The 13,091-nt window shown below is 43.4% G+C and overlaps 1 protein-coding gene across 7 annotated transcripts in view; it reads right to left on the reverse strand.

Annotated features, from left to right (window-relative positions):
- Positions 1–13,091, reverse strand: part of LOC109905862 (roundabout homolog 1) — a 524,894-nt gene that overhangs the window by 276,490 nt on the left and 235,313 nt on the right. For all 7 annotated transcript variants that reach the window (XM_031795449.1, XM_031795451.1, XM_031795447.1 and 4 more), the window contains one exon: positions 8,680–9,006. In XM_031795449.1, coding sequence (XP_031651309.1) covers positions 8,680–9,006 — 327 coding nt within the window. The remainder of the gene's footprint in view (positions 1–8,679; positions 9,007–13,091) is intronic.

A 13,091-nucleotide genomic window follows, 5' to 3' on the forward strand; every position in this document is an offset into this window, starting at 1 on the left:
CCTTAATTGGGGAGGACGGGCTCTTGATAATGGCCCGTTGACTCCGTTCCAGCCATTATTATGAGCTGCGTCAACTCAGCAGTCTTCACTGATGTTGTCATATGGGTACCTAGTGATATAACATGAGATAGGACTAACAGTGATGTGCTAGGAAGAGTATTCAGACACCCTCCCTTTTCCACATTTTGTTAGTCTTTTTCTAAAATTGATTAAATAAATAAAAATCCTCATCAATCTACCAACAATATCCATAATGTCAAAGCAAAAACAGGTTTTCAGACATTTTCTTTATTTACATAAGTATTCAGAAGCTTTGCTATGAGACTCGAAATTGAGCTCTGGCCCATCCTGTTCCCATTGATCATCCTTGAGATGTTTCTACAACTTGATTGGAGTCCACCTGTGGTAAATTCAATTGATTGGACATGATTTGGAAAGGTACCCACCTGTCTATATAAGGTCTCAAAACCAAGTCATGAGGTTGAAGGAATTGCCTGCAGAGCTCTGAGACAGGATTGTGTGGAAGCACAGATCTGGGGAATGGTACCAAAACATTTCTGCAGCATTGAAGGTCCCGAAGAACACAGTGGCCTCCATCATTCTTAAATGGAAGAAGTTTGGAACCACCAAGACTCTTCCTAGAGCTGGCCACACAGCCAAACTGAGCAACCGGGGGAGAAATGCCTTGGTCAGGGAGGTGACCAAGGACCTGATGGTCATTCTGACAGAGCTCCAGAGTTCCTGTGTGGAGATGGGAGAACATTCCAGAAGCACAATCATCTCTGCAGCACTCTACCAATGAGGCCTTTATGGTAGAGTGGGCAGACTGAAGACACTCCTCAGTAAAAGGCACATGACAACACACTTGGAGTTTACCAATAGGCACCTAAAGGACTCTCAGAGAAACCAGATTCTCTGGTCTGATGAAACTAAGATTGAACTCTTTGGCCTGAATGCCAAGTGTCACATATGGAGGAAACCTGGCACCATCCCTACCATGAAGCATGGTGGTGGCAGCATCATGCTGTGGGAATATTTTCAGGGGCTGGGGCTGGGAGACTAGTCAGGATCAGGCAAAAGATGAACAGAGCAAAGTACAGAGAGATCCTTGATGAAAACCTACTTCTTTGATGAAAACCTAAAGTCTCAGGACTGTTAGGTTCACCTTATCACAGGACTACGACCCTAAGCACACAGCCAAGACAATGCAGGAGTGGCTTTGGGACAAGTCTCTGAATGTCGTTGAGTGGCACAGCCAGAGCCTGAACTTGAACCCGATCAAATATCTCTGGAAAGACCTGAAAATAGCTGTGCAGCGACGCTCCCCATTCAACCTGACAAAGTTTGAGAGGATCTGCAGAGAAGAATGAGAGAAACTCCCCAAATACAGGTGTGCCAAGCTTGTAGCGTCAAACCCAAGAAGACTCGAGGCTGTAATCGCTGCCAAAGGTGCTTCAACATAGTACTGAGTAAAGGGTCTGAATGCTTACAGCATGTCAATTAAATATTTATGGTTTTTTTATATAAATGTGCAAACATTTCTAAAAAGCTGCTTTGCTTTGTTATTATGGGGTATTGTGTGTAGATTGATTAGGGAAAAAATAACAATTTAATCTACTTTAGAATAAGGCTTTAAGGTAACAAAATGTGGAAAAGGTCTAGGGGTCTGAATACTTTCTGAATGCCCTGTATATGTTAGCCATTTGTTTTCCATGTCATTAAAGGATTAAGAGTATTTCAGAGAAATAGCCTTAAACTAAATCCACACCCACAATCAATTTAAACAAGCCAACAGCCTTCCAGAAACATACAGCGTGATATCATGGCCAATTGGGCTGTAAAACCCATAGCATAGACTAGTATATTTATAAAAATAATTTTAGACTACTGGTATGTTGTAGTTCAAGGCTAAATTGAATATAAAAGAGAGGCTACAGTGCCCTTAATCATCATTCATACAGTAGTCTACTCCAACTTCAACCAGATTAGTGTCTGGGCTAGGGCAGAGCAAGGTTTGTGGTTGTGTCTCAGGCCACGTCTCAGCTCCATGTTGACTGGCTGGGCTGTTTTCACCAATTTGCTGAGACAATTAACTGCTACAGACCTTTAACACACGCAGCCTCCAGTACCCTAGCAGCATGCGGGTGGGATCTCTCTCTCTCTCCGTCTCTCTCTCTCTCTCTCTCTCCATCTCTCTCTCTCTCTCCATCTCTCTCTCTCTCTCTCTCTCTCTCTCTCTCTCTCTCTCTCTCTCTCTCTCTCTCTCTCTCTCTCTCTCTCTCTCTCTCTCTCTCTCTCTCTCTCTCTCTCTCTCCCTCTCTCTCTCTCTCTCTCTCTCTCTCTCTCTCTCTCTCTCTCTCTCTCTCTCTCTCTCTCTCTTCTCTCTCTCTCTCTCTCTCTCTCTCTCTCTCACTCCCTCTGTCTCTCTCATTGGGGTTAGCAGAAAATAGACTTGTACAACTCTTATGTAGCAGAAAAAAGAGAGGGAGAATAGAAATGTTTGCAACAACGTTAGAGAGAACACGATGTGAGAGGGTTCTCCTGGAATGAAAATCCTTTCCACTCTGTGAGAAGAAGACAAGAGGTGCCTGCCACAATAACAAGTTAATGAAAGGCAAACACTCTAGCAGGTAAATAATTAGTCTAGTTGAAGGAATAGTAGTGGAAGACAGACTGATTCTACTTCATTGTGTCAGAGAGAGGGGGAAAAGAGAGGGATAGAGAAGACTGAGTGAGGACAGCGGTATGAAATAGAATCCTGATGGATTTCATACGTTGGGTTTTGGGTAGTGGGTGTGGGGGTTGACATAAAGACCCTGGCTCTTTGAGGGCCAACAGATGTAGTACAAGGGATTTCCTGCTCAGTAGACAGGCGGGTACTCAGTGGGAGGGGGCCATCCCAGTCTTTACACTGGCGCTTGCCAACTGTCCCCCCTGCTCTACCCCACCCGCTCCATAGATGAGCCTAAGGAGCTCCCCCACTCAGGAGCTGGATAGCTTACTAGCTTGACATTATAGCTAAGAATATATCAAGTGTGTTACCTACGTCTTACTAAAGAGCTATATGAAAAGATAAGTTCGACAGGACATATCTCCCTCACTCCTGTGATGGCAATAGAGTGACTCAGAAATCCAGAGAGCCATGTCTATCCATGTGTTCATGAGTCCAGCAGTGAGCCCTGTGCGGTGTGGTCAGTAGCTCAGTACAGACAGCGAGCCAGGCCAGTAGACAGAGAGTAGGCCCCGGGGTTATCTCTCTGTCAATTGGAGCAGTATGCCGACCATTACCTCACTTTACTATCTCACACACTGTCCCTCCTGGAAAACAGGAAGCTATTCTTAGTGCCTCTCGGGACTCTATAGTCTGTACTGTACAATGGGTAAAGATAAGAGGAAACCACTTTGATACAGTCAAGGTTGATAGTCAACTTTACACAGCACTGTGTGTGGTGTGTGTGTGTATGTGTGTGTGTGTGTGTGTGTGTGTGTGTGTGTGTGTGTGTGTGTGTGTGTGTGTGTGTGTGTGTGTGTGTGTGTGTGTGTGTGTGTGTGTGTGTGTGTGTGTGTGTGTGTGTGTGTGTGTGTGTGTGTGTGTGTGTGTGTGTTTGTGTGTGTGTGTGTGTGTGTGTGTGTGTGTGTGAGAGAGAGAGAGAGTAGAGAGAGAGAGAGAGAGATAGAGAGAGAGAGAGAGAGAGAGAGAGAGAGAGTAGAGAGAGGTCTGGGGTCCGCTCACCAACCAAGACTTCACAAAATGGAACAATCACCAAATTGAGACTCTGCACGCAGAATTCTGCAAAAATATCCTCCATGTACAACGTAGAACACCAAATAATGCATGCAGAGCAGAATTAGGCCGATACCCACTAATTATCAAAATCCAGAAAAGAGCCGTTAAATTCTACAACCACCTAAAAGGAAGCGATTCACAAACCTTCCATAACAAAGCCATCACCTACAGAGAGATGAACCTGGAGAAGAGTCCCCTAAGCAAGCTGGTCCTGGGGCTCTGTTCACAAACACAAACACACCCTACAGAGCCCCAGGACAACAGCACAATTAGACCCAACCAATCATGAGAAAACAAAAAGATAATTACTTAACACATTGGAAAGAATTAACAAAAAAACAGAGCAAACTAGAATGCTATTTGGTCCTACACAGAGAGTACACAGCGGCAGAATACCTGACCACTGTGACTGACCCAAAATTAAGGAAAGCTTTGACTATGTACAGACTCAGTGAGCATAGCCTTGCAATTGAGAAAGGCCGCCGTAGGCAGACATGGCTCTCAAGAGAAGACAGGCTATGTGCTCACTGCCCACAAAATGAGGTGGAAACTGAGCTGCACTTCCTAACCTCCTGCCCAATGTATGACCATATGTGAGAGACATATTTCCCTCAGATTACACAGATCCACAAAGAATTCGAAAACAAATCCAATTTTGAAAAACTCCCATATCTACTGGGTGAAATTCCACAGTGTGCCATCACAGCAGCAAGATTTGTGACCTGTTGTCACGAGAAAAGGGCAACCAGTGAAGAACAAACACCATTGTAAATACAACCCATATTTATGCTTATTTATTTTATCTTGTGTCCTTTAACCATTTGTACATTGTCAAAACACTGTATATATATATAATATGACATTTGTAATGTCTTTACTGTTTTGAAACTTCTGTATGTGTAATGTTTACTGTTAATTTTTTGTTGTTTTTCACCTTATATATTCACTTTGTATGTTGTCTACCTCACTTGCTTTGGCAATGTTAACACGTTTCCCATGCCAATAAAGCCCTTGAATTGAATTGAATTGAATTGAATTGAATTGAGAGAGAGAGAGAGAGAGAGAAGAGAGAGTAGAGAGAGAGAGAGAGTAGAGAGAGAGAGAGAGAGAGTAGAGAGAGAGAGAGAGAGAGAGAGAGAGTAGAGAGAGAGAGAGAGAGAGAGAGAGAGTAGAGAGAGAGAGAGTAGAGAGAGAGAGAGAGAGAGAGAGAAGGGGAGAGAGACAAGGGGAGACCTTGTCATTGGCACCCACACAGTGTCAACACATGAACACAGAAAAACGTGAGAGATGAGGATGATGGTCAGCCCTTTGGAAGAATGTCTCCACAATACCTTTGTTTTTTATTTTGTCAAGTCTAAACGTTCTGGCTTTGATCATTGTTTTAACAGCTGCAGTTTAAAAAATCCCAGAGTTCCTTGTTTTGAGGAAAACATTTTTTTTTTAAACATAAAAGACTGAGGTGAGGAATTCCAGTCATTCTTTGAAAGGCAGCTTGATACTGTACATGACTTAATGTGGCCTGCAGTGCAGTTAGAGGACTCCAGCCAGTCACCTGGTCCTTTGTGATCTGCATCAGCCTGTTTGCTGCTAGAGAGCAGGCCCAGTCAGCCAGTCAGCCATTCAACTAGTCAGCCAGTCATTCAGTCAGCCAGTCAGCAAGTCTGCCAGTCAGCTAGGTAGCCAGTCAGCTGGTTAGTCAGTCAGTCAGCCAGTCAGCTACTTAGCCAGTCAGCCAGTCAGTCAGCTGGTTAGTCAGTCAGTTAGCCAGTCAGCCAGTCAGTCAGCCAGTCAGTCAGCCAGTCCTCTCCCTCGTTCAACAGTACAGCTTTATCTCTCTTTGTTCTCCATAGCATGCTATTAAACATGAACAAAGCCGCCTCATTACTTGGTGTCTCCATTACTAACACACAGCCAACATCAACAGAGAAAGAATGAATCCCACCTTGAGCCTGTGTGAGTATAGTATAGTATACTATAGTACAGTATAGTAAACACAGGACAAACAGGATTCACGGTGAATGCATTAACCCTGTCTATATTAAGAGGGTCAGATGGAGAGATTGCGGCTCTGTGCGGTACGTGTCGTTAATGATAAACCAAACAAACTGGGTTAGCTCGCCCCAGCCTGACAAAACATGACTTGTTGAAACCTGGATTATGTTTACAGTCGCTCGAGTGTAGGAGAACTTGAAAAGCCAGGTCATTAGAATAACAGTGTACAAAAGTAGTGGGTTTTTTGCTTTTAAAGTGAAATCTTGCAGGGCTCTGAGAGCTTGGTAGAGTAAACATTGTTAATACGTTAACTTCCTTCTCTGAAGTTTCACTGGGGAGAAAAGCTCTTGGTTTGTCTTGAACTCACCGTGGAATTAGTCAATAAATCCTTGGAATAAAACGCTAAAATGTAAAAAAAAGATTAACTACGATAAAATTGAAATTTGCCGAACATTTTTCAGCAATCACAAGCATACAATGTCCAAATAGTTTTTTAAAAGGCCTGTATACTCAGTCCATGGAACGTAGAGTACACTGTTCCTGTTCTGAAGTTTAAACGAGGTCTTGTAAAAGCTCAGTGCTTAGTTTTCTCTGCTCTCTCCTTCAATCTCCTTCTCTCTCCTGCAGGGTTCTATCCTGGTTGCTCCGACAACGTAATTATATGTGCGGGAGCGTGAGAAATAGAGTGGAGTCAGAGAGACAGAGAGATACAGAGAGAGACAGAGAGAGACAGAGAGAGAGAAAGAGAGAGAGAGAGAGAGAGAGAGACAGAGAGAAACAGAGAGATAGAGAGAGAGACAGACAGAGAGAGACAGAGACAGACAGAGAGAGACAGAGATACTGAGAGAGACAGAGATACTGAGAGAGACAGAGAGAGAGAGACAGAGAGAGACAGAGAGAGACAGAGAGAGAGAGACAGAGAGAGAGAGACAGAGAGAGTGAGTGAGACAGACAGAGAGAGACAGAGAGAGAGAGAGAAACAGAGAGAGAGAGAGAGAGAGAGAGAGAGAGAGAGAGAGAAAGAGAGACAGAGAGGGACAGACAGAGAGACAGACAGAGAGAGACAGAGAGAGACAGAGATAGAGATAGACAGAGAGAGAGAGAGAGAGAGAGAGAGAGAGAGAGACAGAGAGAGATAGAGACAGAGAGAGACAGAGACAGAGAGACAGAGAGAGACAAAGACAGAGAGAGAGAGAGAGAGGGCTGCAGCTCAGAACCATGTCATTATAGGTCCTTTTGAACCTGGTCCAGAATAAGCAGCCCAGTGCTGTGGGCAGGGCCAGGCCAGCCACTGTCTCTACTCTGGCCTGCACCGCTCCAGTCCTGCTACCATCCTGCTCCAGCCAAACCTCTTGTTCTTCTACTTGAAGAACCCACCTAGAAATAAATATCCCATATCGTCCACTGTTGGAGGGAATATTTTTAGCAATCCAATTTATGGAAACTGGTGCCCTGTTTAACACTCACTGTTCAATTTCCTTGACATTTCTATTTGATGTATTCATCAGGAGACCTTCTGTCTTTCTGAAGGCAGGCCTCTAACCATCCAGGGTGAGTGACTGAGTGAATAAAAGACAGCAGAGGAACAGTCATCAGTTTGGGGCAGCAGAGCCTGACTCTGGGGTGAGATCTAAGAGGAGATGAGGACATGACACCGTCCCCCGCCACCACTAACACACAGGGTATGGTTTCAGCTGTGCTCTTCCGTGACCAACCCACTGCTACTATATTCCTATGGTACCAGGCTCTCTCATTTCAAAGGCAGAGCCCTTAAAAGCAACCAATAAATCATTTTAGATTCATTTTTTAATTATGGCTATTTCTGCACCTGATGGTAGATCAAGAGTTAGAAATATATACATCATCCACAACCAAATATGAAGAAAGCATAGTAAGTCCACAGCTGAAATATAGAATGTATCTTGCCTTCTCATGTAGCCTATGGTACATTCCTTTAGTATTCATCCCCACTCCCCTAACCACCATTAGATCCTCCCCTCCAGCCCCAGCCAGTCACCAGCGCCCTAAAAAAGTCCACCGCCCATCCCCCAAACCCCTCACCCTCGAATAGATTACAATGAGGGCTTTGGTGACAGCTCTTGGGCATGCTTGAGAAGCAGTTGATATCTGAGATCCTCTTCTCAATGTTCCCTCTCCAGCCAGTAGAGACACAGACAGCATAGATCATATATCTAAGAGCTGACCTCAGAACAGCCAGTAGAGACACAGCACAGATAACAACTCTAAGATCTGACCTCAGAAACCAACCAGCCTCTTTTTATGGAGTGTATATTATTCACTATCTATTTGTTTGAAAGCTTTTAGTCCCAAACCTTTCAGTGTAGTCACTGACCCTCACAATGATGGAATGCCCCCTCCACATCAAAGCAGGTCCATCATTAAGACAGTCCAGCAGGCATTAAAGAGGAGCTCCTCTAGTCTAGTCTACAACCAATGAAAACTGGGGTATCTCTCTCCACTAAAAGATGACCGAACACAGATACAATGACTGGCCTGTTTTGTGTATTAAAAACTCTGATCCATCTCCCTGACAAACACCAGAGCTAGCAGGACAACCGAAACAGCTTTGTTCCTATTGTAGCTCCTGACCCCCTACCAAGGGTCCTTTACAAGAGCACTCACCCTGGGATGATCAGGCCACTCTCCCCCCAGGCCTCCTCAAGCCTACTGGGGCCACTGGGCAAAACACATCCTGAACCATCTCCTGTGAGATTATCCAACTCAATGAGCACATTGAGGGGGAAATAGAGTAGGAAACTAGAGTCTTCTATTCAGCCCCAGCTCCAGTCTAAACCACCTTCTCTTCCATTCACACCGAACCCAGAGGCCACAAAGGCCCAAGAAGAAATAAGAAAAGCCCCAACACGAGCTGCACTCACATGCTACTTCCAGCGAGGCGTTGTGGCTGACGGCTTCTCCCAGGTAGTTGCGGGCGACGCAGACGTAGGAGCCCTCATCCGGTTTGGAGCGTCGTCCGTGGACGATCCGTAGAAAGAAGAGGGAGCCGCTGGGCAGCAGCATGCGTTGAGATCGAGGGTTGTCCCGGTCCGTTTCCACCCGCTCCCCGTCCTTGTACCACTCCACCGTGGGGCTGGGCCGCCCCTCTGCCTTGCAGTTGAGGGTGGCCGGCTCCCCTTTGGACACGATCAAGTCAGAGGGGTGCTCCACAATCCGGGGTGGGGAGTCCTCCTGACGCAGACGGGATCCTGGGAAGAGAAGAGAAAAGAGAGAATTGACTAACACTGGATGTTAAGGGCCAACAGGCCAGCTAGGACCATGTACCGTTAACACTGTTACATCATCTACATATGTATACCTAACTCTGAATTGTGAAACATGGGAACAGAGAGAAACGGTAGTGGATTGGTGATATCTCAATAGAGTAAGTAATCCTAGGCAGGTGCCTGTGATATGCACAGCAGCAGAAAGCAGCTCAATTACTATTCTCTGAGTGATGTCACCCTGTCATTACATCATACAGTAACTTCTCCTTTAGAGCTGAGCAATGCTACATTAACCTGTCCTTTAGAGCCTTTCATTAAATACATTAACCTGTCCTTTAGAGCCTTTCATTAAATACAGTAGCTTCTCCTTTAGAGCCTTTCATTGAATACAGTAACTTGTCCTTTAGAGCCTTTCATTAAATACAGTAGCTTCTCCTTTAGAGCCTTTCATTGAATACAGTAACTTGTCCTTTAGAGCCTTTCATTAAATACAGTAGCTTCTCCTTTAGAGCCTTTCATTGAATACAGTAACTTGTCCTTTAGAGCCTTTCATTAAATACAGTAACTTCTCCTTTAGAGCCTTTCATTGAATACAGTAACTTGTCCTTTAGAGCCTTTCATTAAATACAGTAACTTCTCCTTTAGAGCCTTTCATTAAATACAGTAACTTCTCCTTTAGAGCCGTTCATTAAATACAGTAGCTTCTCCTTTAGAGCCGTTCATTAAATACAGTAGCTTCTCCTTTAGAGCCTTTCATTAAATACAGTAGCTTCTCCTTTAGAGCCTTTCATTAAATACAGTAGCTTCTCCTTTAGAGCCTTTCATTAAATACAGTAACTTCTCCTTTAGAGCTGAGCAATGCTACATTAACCTGTCCTTTAGAGCCTTTCATTAAATACAGTAGCTTCTCCTTTAGAGCCTTTCATTGAATACAGTAACTTGTCCTTTAGAGCCTTTCATTAAATACAGTAACTTCTCCTTTAGAGCCTTTCATTGAATACAGTAGCTTCTCCTTTAGAGCCTTTCATTAAATACAGTAGCTTCTCCTTTAGAGCCTTTCATTAAATACAGTAGCTTCTCCTTTAGAGCCTTTCATTAAATACAGTAACTTCTCCTTTAGAGCTGAGCAATGCTACATTAACCTGTCCTTTAGAGCCTTTCATTAAATACAGTAGCTTCTCCTTTAGAGCTTTTCATTGAATACAGTAACTTGTCCTTTAGAGCCTTTCATTAAATACAGTAGCTTCTCCTTTAGAGCCTTTCATTGAATACAGTAACTTGTCCTTTAGAGCCTTTCATTAAATACAGTAGCTTCTCCTTTAGAGCCTTTCATTGAATACAGTAACTTGTCCTTTAGAGCCTTTCATTAAATACAGTAACTTCTCCTTTAGAGCCTTTCATTGAATACAGTAACTTGTCCTTTAGAGCCTTTCATTAAATACAGTAACTTCTCCTTTAGAGCCTTTCATTAAATACAGTAACTTCTCCTTTAGAGCCGTTCATTAAATACAGTAGCTTCTCCTTTAGAGCCGTTCATTAAATATAGTAGCTTCTCCTTTAGAGCCTTTCATTAAATACAGTAGCTTCTCCTTTAGAGCCTTTCATTAAATACAGTAGCTTCTCCTTTAGAGCCTTTCATTAAATACAGTAACTTCTCCTTTAGAGCTGAGCAATGCTACATTAACCTGTCCTTTAGAGCCTTTCATTAAATACAGTAGCTTGTCCTTTAGAGCCTTTCATTAAATACAGTAGCTTGTCCTTTAGAGCCTTTCATTAAATACAGTAGCTTGTCCTTTAGAGCCTTTCATTGAATACAGTAACTTGTCATTTAGAGCCTTTCATTAAATACAGTAACTTCTCCTTTAGAGCCTTTCATTAAATACAGTAGCTTCTCCTTTAGAGCCTTTCATTAAATACAGTAGCTTCTCCTTTAGAGCCTTTCATTGAATACAGTAACTTGTCCTTTAGAGCCTTTCATTAAATACAGTAGCTTCTCCTTTAGAGCCTTTCATTAAATACAGTAGCTTCTCCTTTAGAGCCTTTCATTAAATACAGTAGCTTCTCCTTTAGAGCCTTTCATTAAATACAGTAACTTGTCCTTTAGAACCTTTCATTATGGGGGGCAATCAATCCTTTCATTAAATACAGTAACTTGTCCTTTAGAACCTTTCATTATGGGGGGCAATCAATCCTTTCATTAAATACAGTAACTTGTCCTTTAGAACCTTTCATTATGGGGGGCAATCAATCCTTTCATTAAATACAGTAACTTCTCCTTTAGAGCCGTTCATTAAATACAGTAACTTGTCCTTTAGAACCTTTCATTATGGGGGGCAATCAATCCTTTCATTAAATACAGTAACTTGTCATTTAGAGCCTTTCATTATTTATTTATTTATTTATTTACCTTTATTTAACCAGGTAGGCAAGTTGAGAACAAGTTCTCATTTACAATTGCGACCTGGCCAAGATAAAGCAAAGCAGTTCGACAGATAAAACGACACAGAGTTACACATGGAGTAAAAACAAACATACAGTCAATAATGCAGTATAAACAAGTCTATATACAATGTGAGCAAATGAGGTGAGAAGGGAGGTAAAGGCAAAAAAGGCCATGATGGCAAAGTAAATACAATATAGCAAGTAAAATACTGGAATGGTAGTTTTGCAATGGAAGAATGTGCAAAGTAGAAATAAAAAAATAATGGGGTGCAAAGGAGCAAAATAAATAAATAAATAAAAATTAAATACAGTTGGGAAAGAGGTAGTTGTTTGGGCTAAATTTTAGGTGGGCTATGTACAGGTGCAGTAATCTGTGAGCTGCTCTGACAGTTGGTGCTTAAAGCTAGTGAGGGAGATAAGTGTTTCCAGTTTCAGAGATTTTTGTAGTTCGTTCCAGTCATTGGCAGCAGAGAACTGGAAGGAGAGGCGGCCAAAGAAAGAATTGGTCTTGGGGGTGACTAGAGAGATATACCTGCTGGAGCGTGTGCTACAGGTGGGAGATGCTATGGTGACCAGCGAGCTGAGATAAGGGGGGACTTTACCTAGCAGGGTCTTGTAGATGACATGGAGCCAGTGGGTTTGGCGACGAGTATGAAGCGAGGGCCAGCCAACGAGAGCGTACAGGTCGCAATGGTGGGTAGTATATGGGGCTTTGGTGATAAAACGGATTGCACTGTGATAGACTGCATCCAATTTGTTGAGTAGGGTATTGGAGGCTATTTTGTAAATGACATCGCCAAAGTCGAGGATTGGTAGGATGGTCAGTTTTACAAGGGTATGTTTGGCAGCATGAGTGAAGGATGCTTTGTTGCGAAATAGGAAGCCAATTCTAGATTTAACTTTGGATTGGAGATGTTTGATATGGGTCTGGAAGGAGAGTTTACAGTCTAACCAGACACCTAAGTATTTGTAGTTGTCCACGTATTCTAAGTCAGAGCCGTCCAGAGTAGTGATGTTGGACAGGCGGGTAGGTGCAGGTAGCGATCGGTTGAAGAGCATGCATTTAGTTTTACTTGTATTTAAGAGCAATTGGAGGCCACGGAAGGAGAGTTGTATGGCATTGAAGCTTGCCTGGAGGGTTGTTAACACAGTGTCCAAAGAAGGGCCGGAAGTATACAGAATGGTGTCGTCTGCGTAGAGGTGGATCAGGGACTCACCAGCAGCAAGAGCGACCTCATTGATGTATACAGAGAAGAGAGTCGGTCCAAGAATTGAACCCTGTGGCACCCCCATAGAGACTGCCAGAGGTCCGGACAGCAGACCCTCCGACTTGACACACTGAACTCTATCAGAGAAGTAGTTGGTGAACCAGGCGAGGCAATCATTTGAGAAACCAAGGCTGTCGAGTCTGCCGATGAGGATATGGTGATTGACAGAGTCGAAAGCCTTGGCCAGATCAATGAATACGGCTGCACAGTAATGTTTCTTATCGATGGCGGTTAAGATATCGTTTAGGACCTTGAGCGTGGCTGAGGTGCACCCATGACCAGCTCTGAAACCAGATTGCATAGCAGAGAAGGTATGGTGAGATTCGAAATGGTCGGTAATCTGTTTGTTGACTTGGC

Source organism: Oncorhynchus kisutch, linkage group LG18, assembly GCF_002021735.2.
Source record: "Oncorhynchus kisutch isolate 150728-3 linkage group LG18, Okis_V2, whole genome shotgun sequence".
In the NCBI taxonomy this organism is placed as follows: domain Eukaryota; kingdom Metazoa; phylum Chordata; class Actinopteri; order Salmoniformes; family Salmonidae; genus Oncorhynchus; species Oncorhynchus kisutch.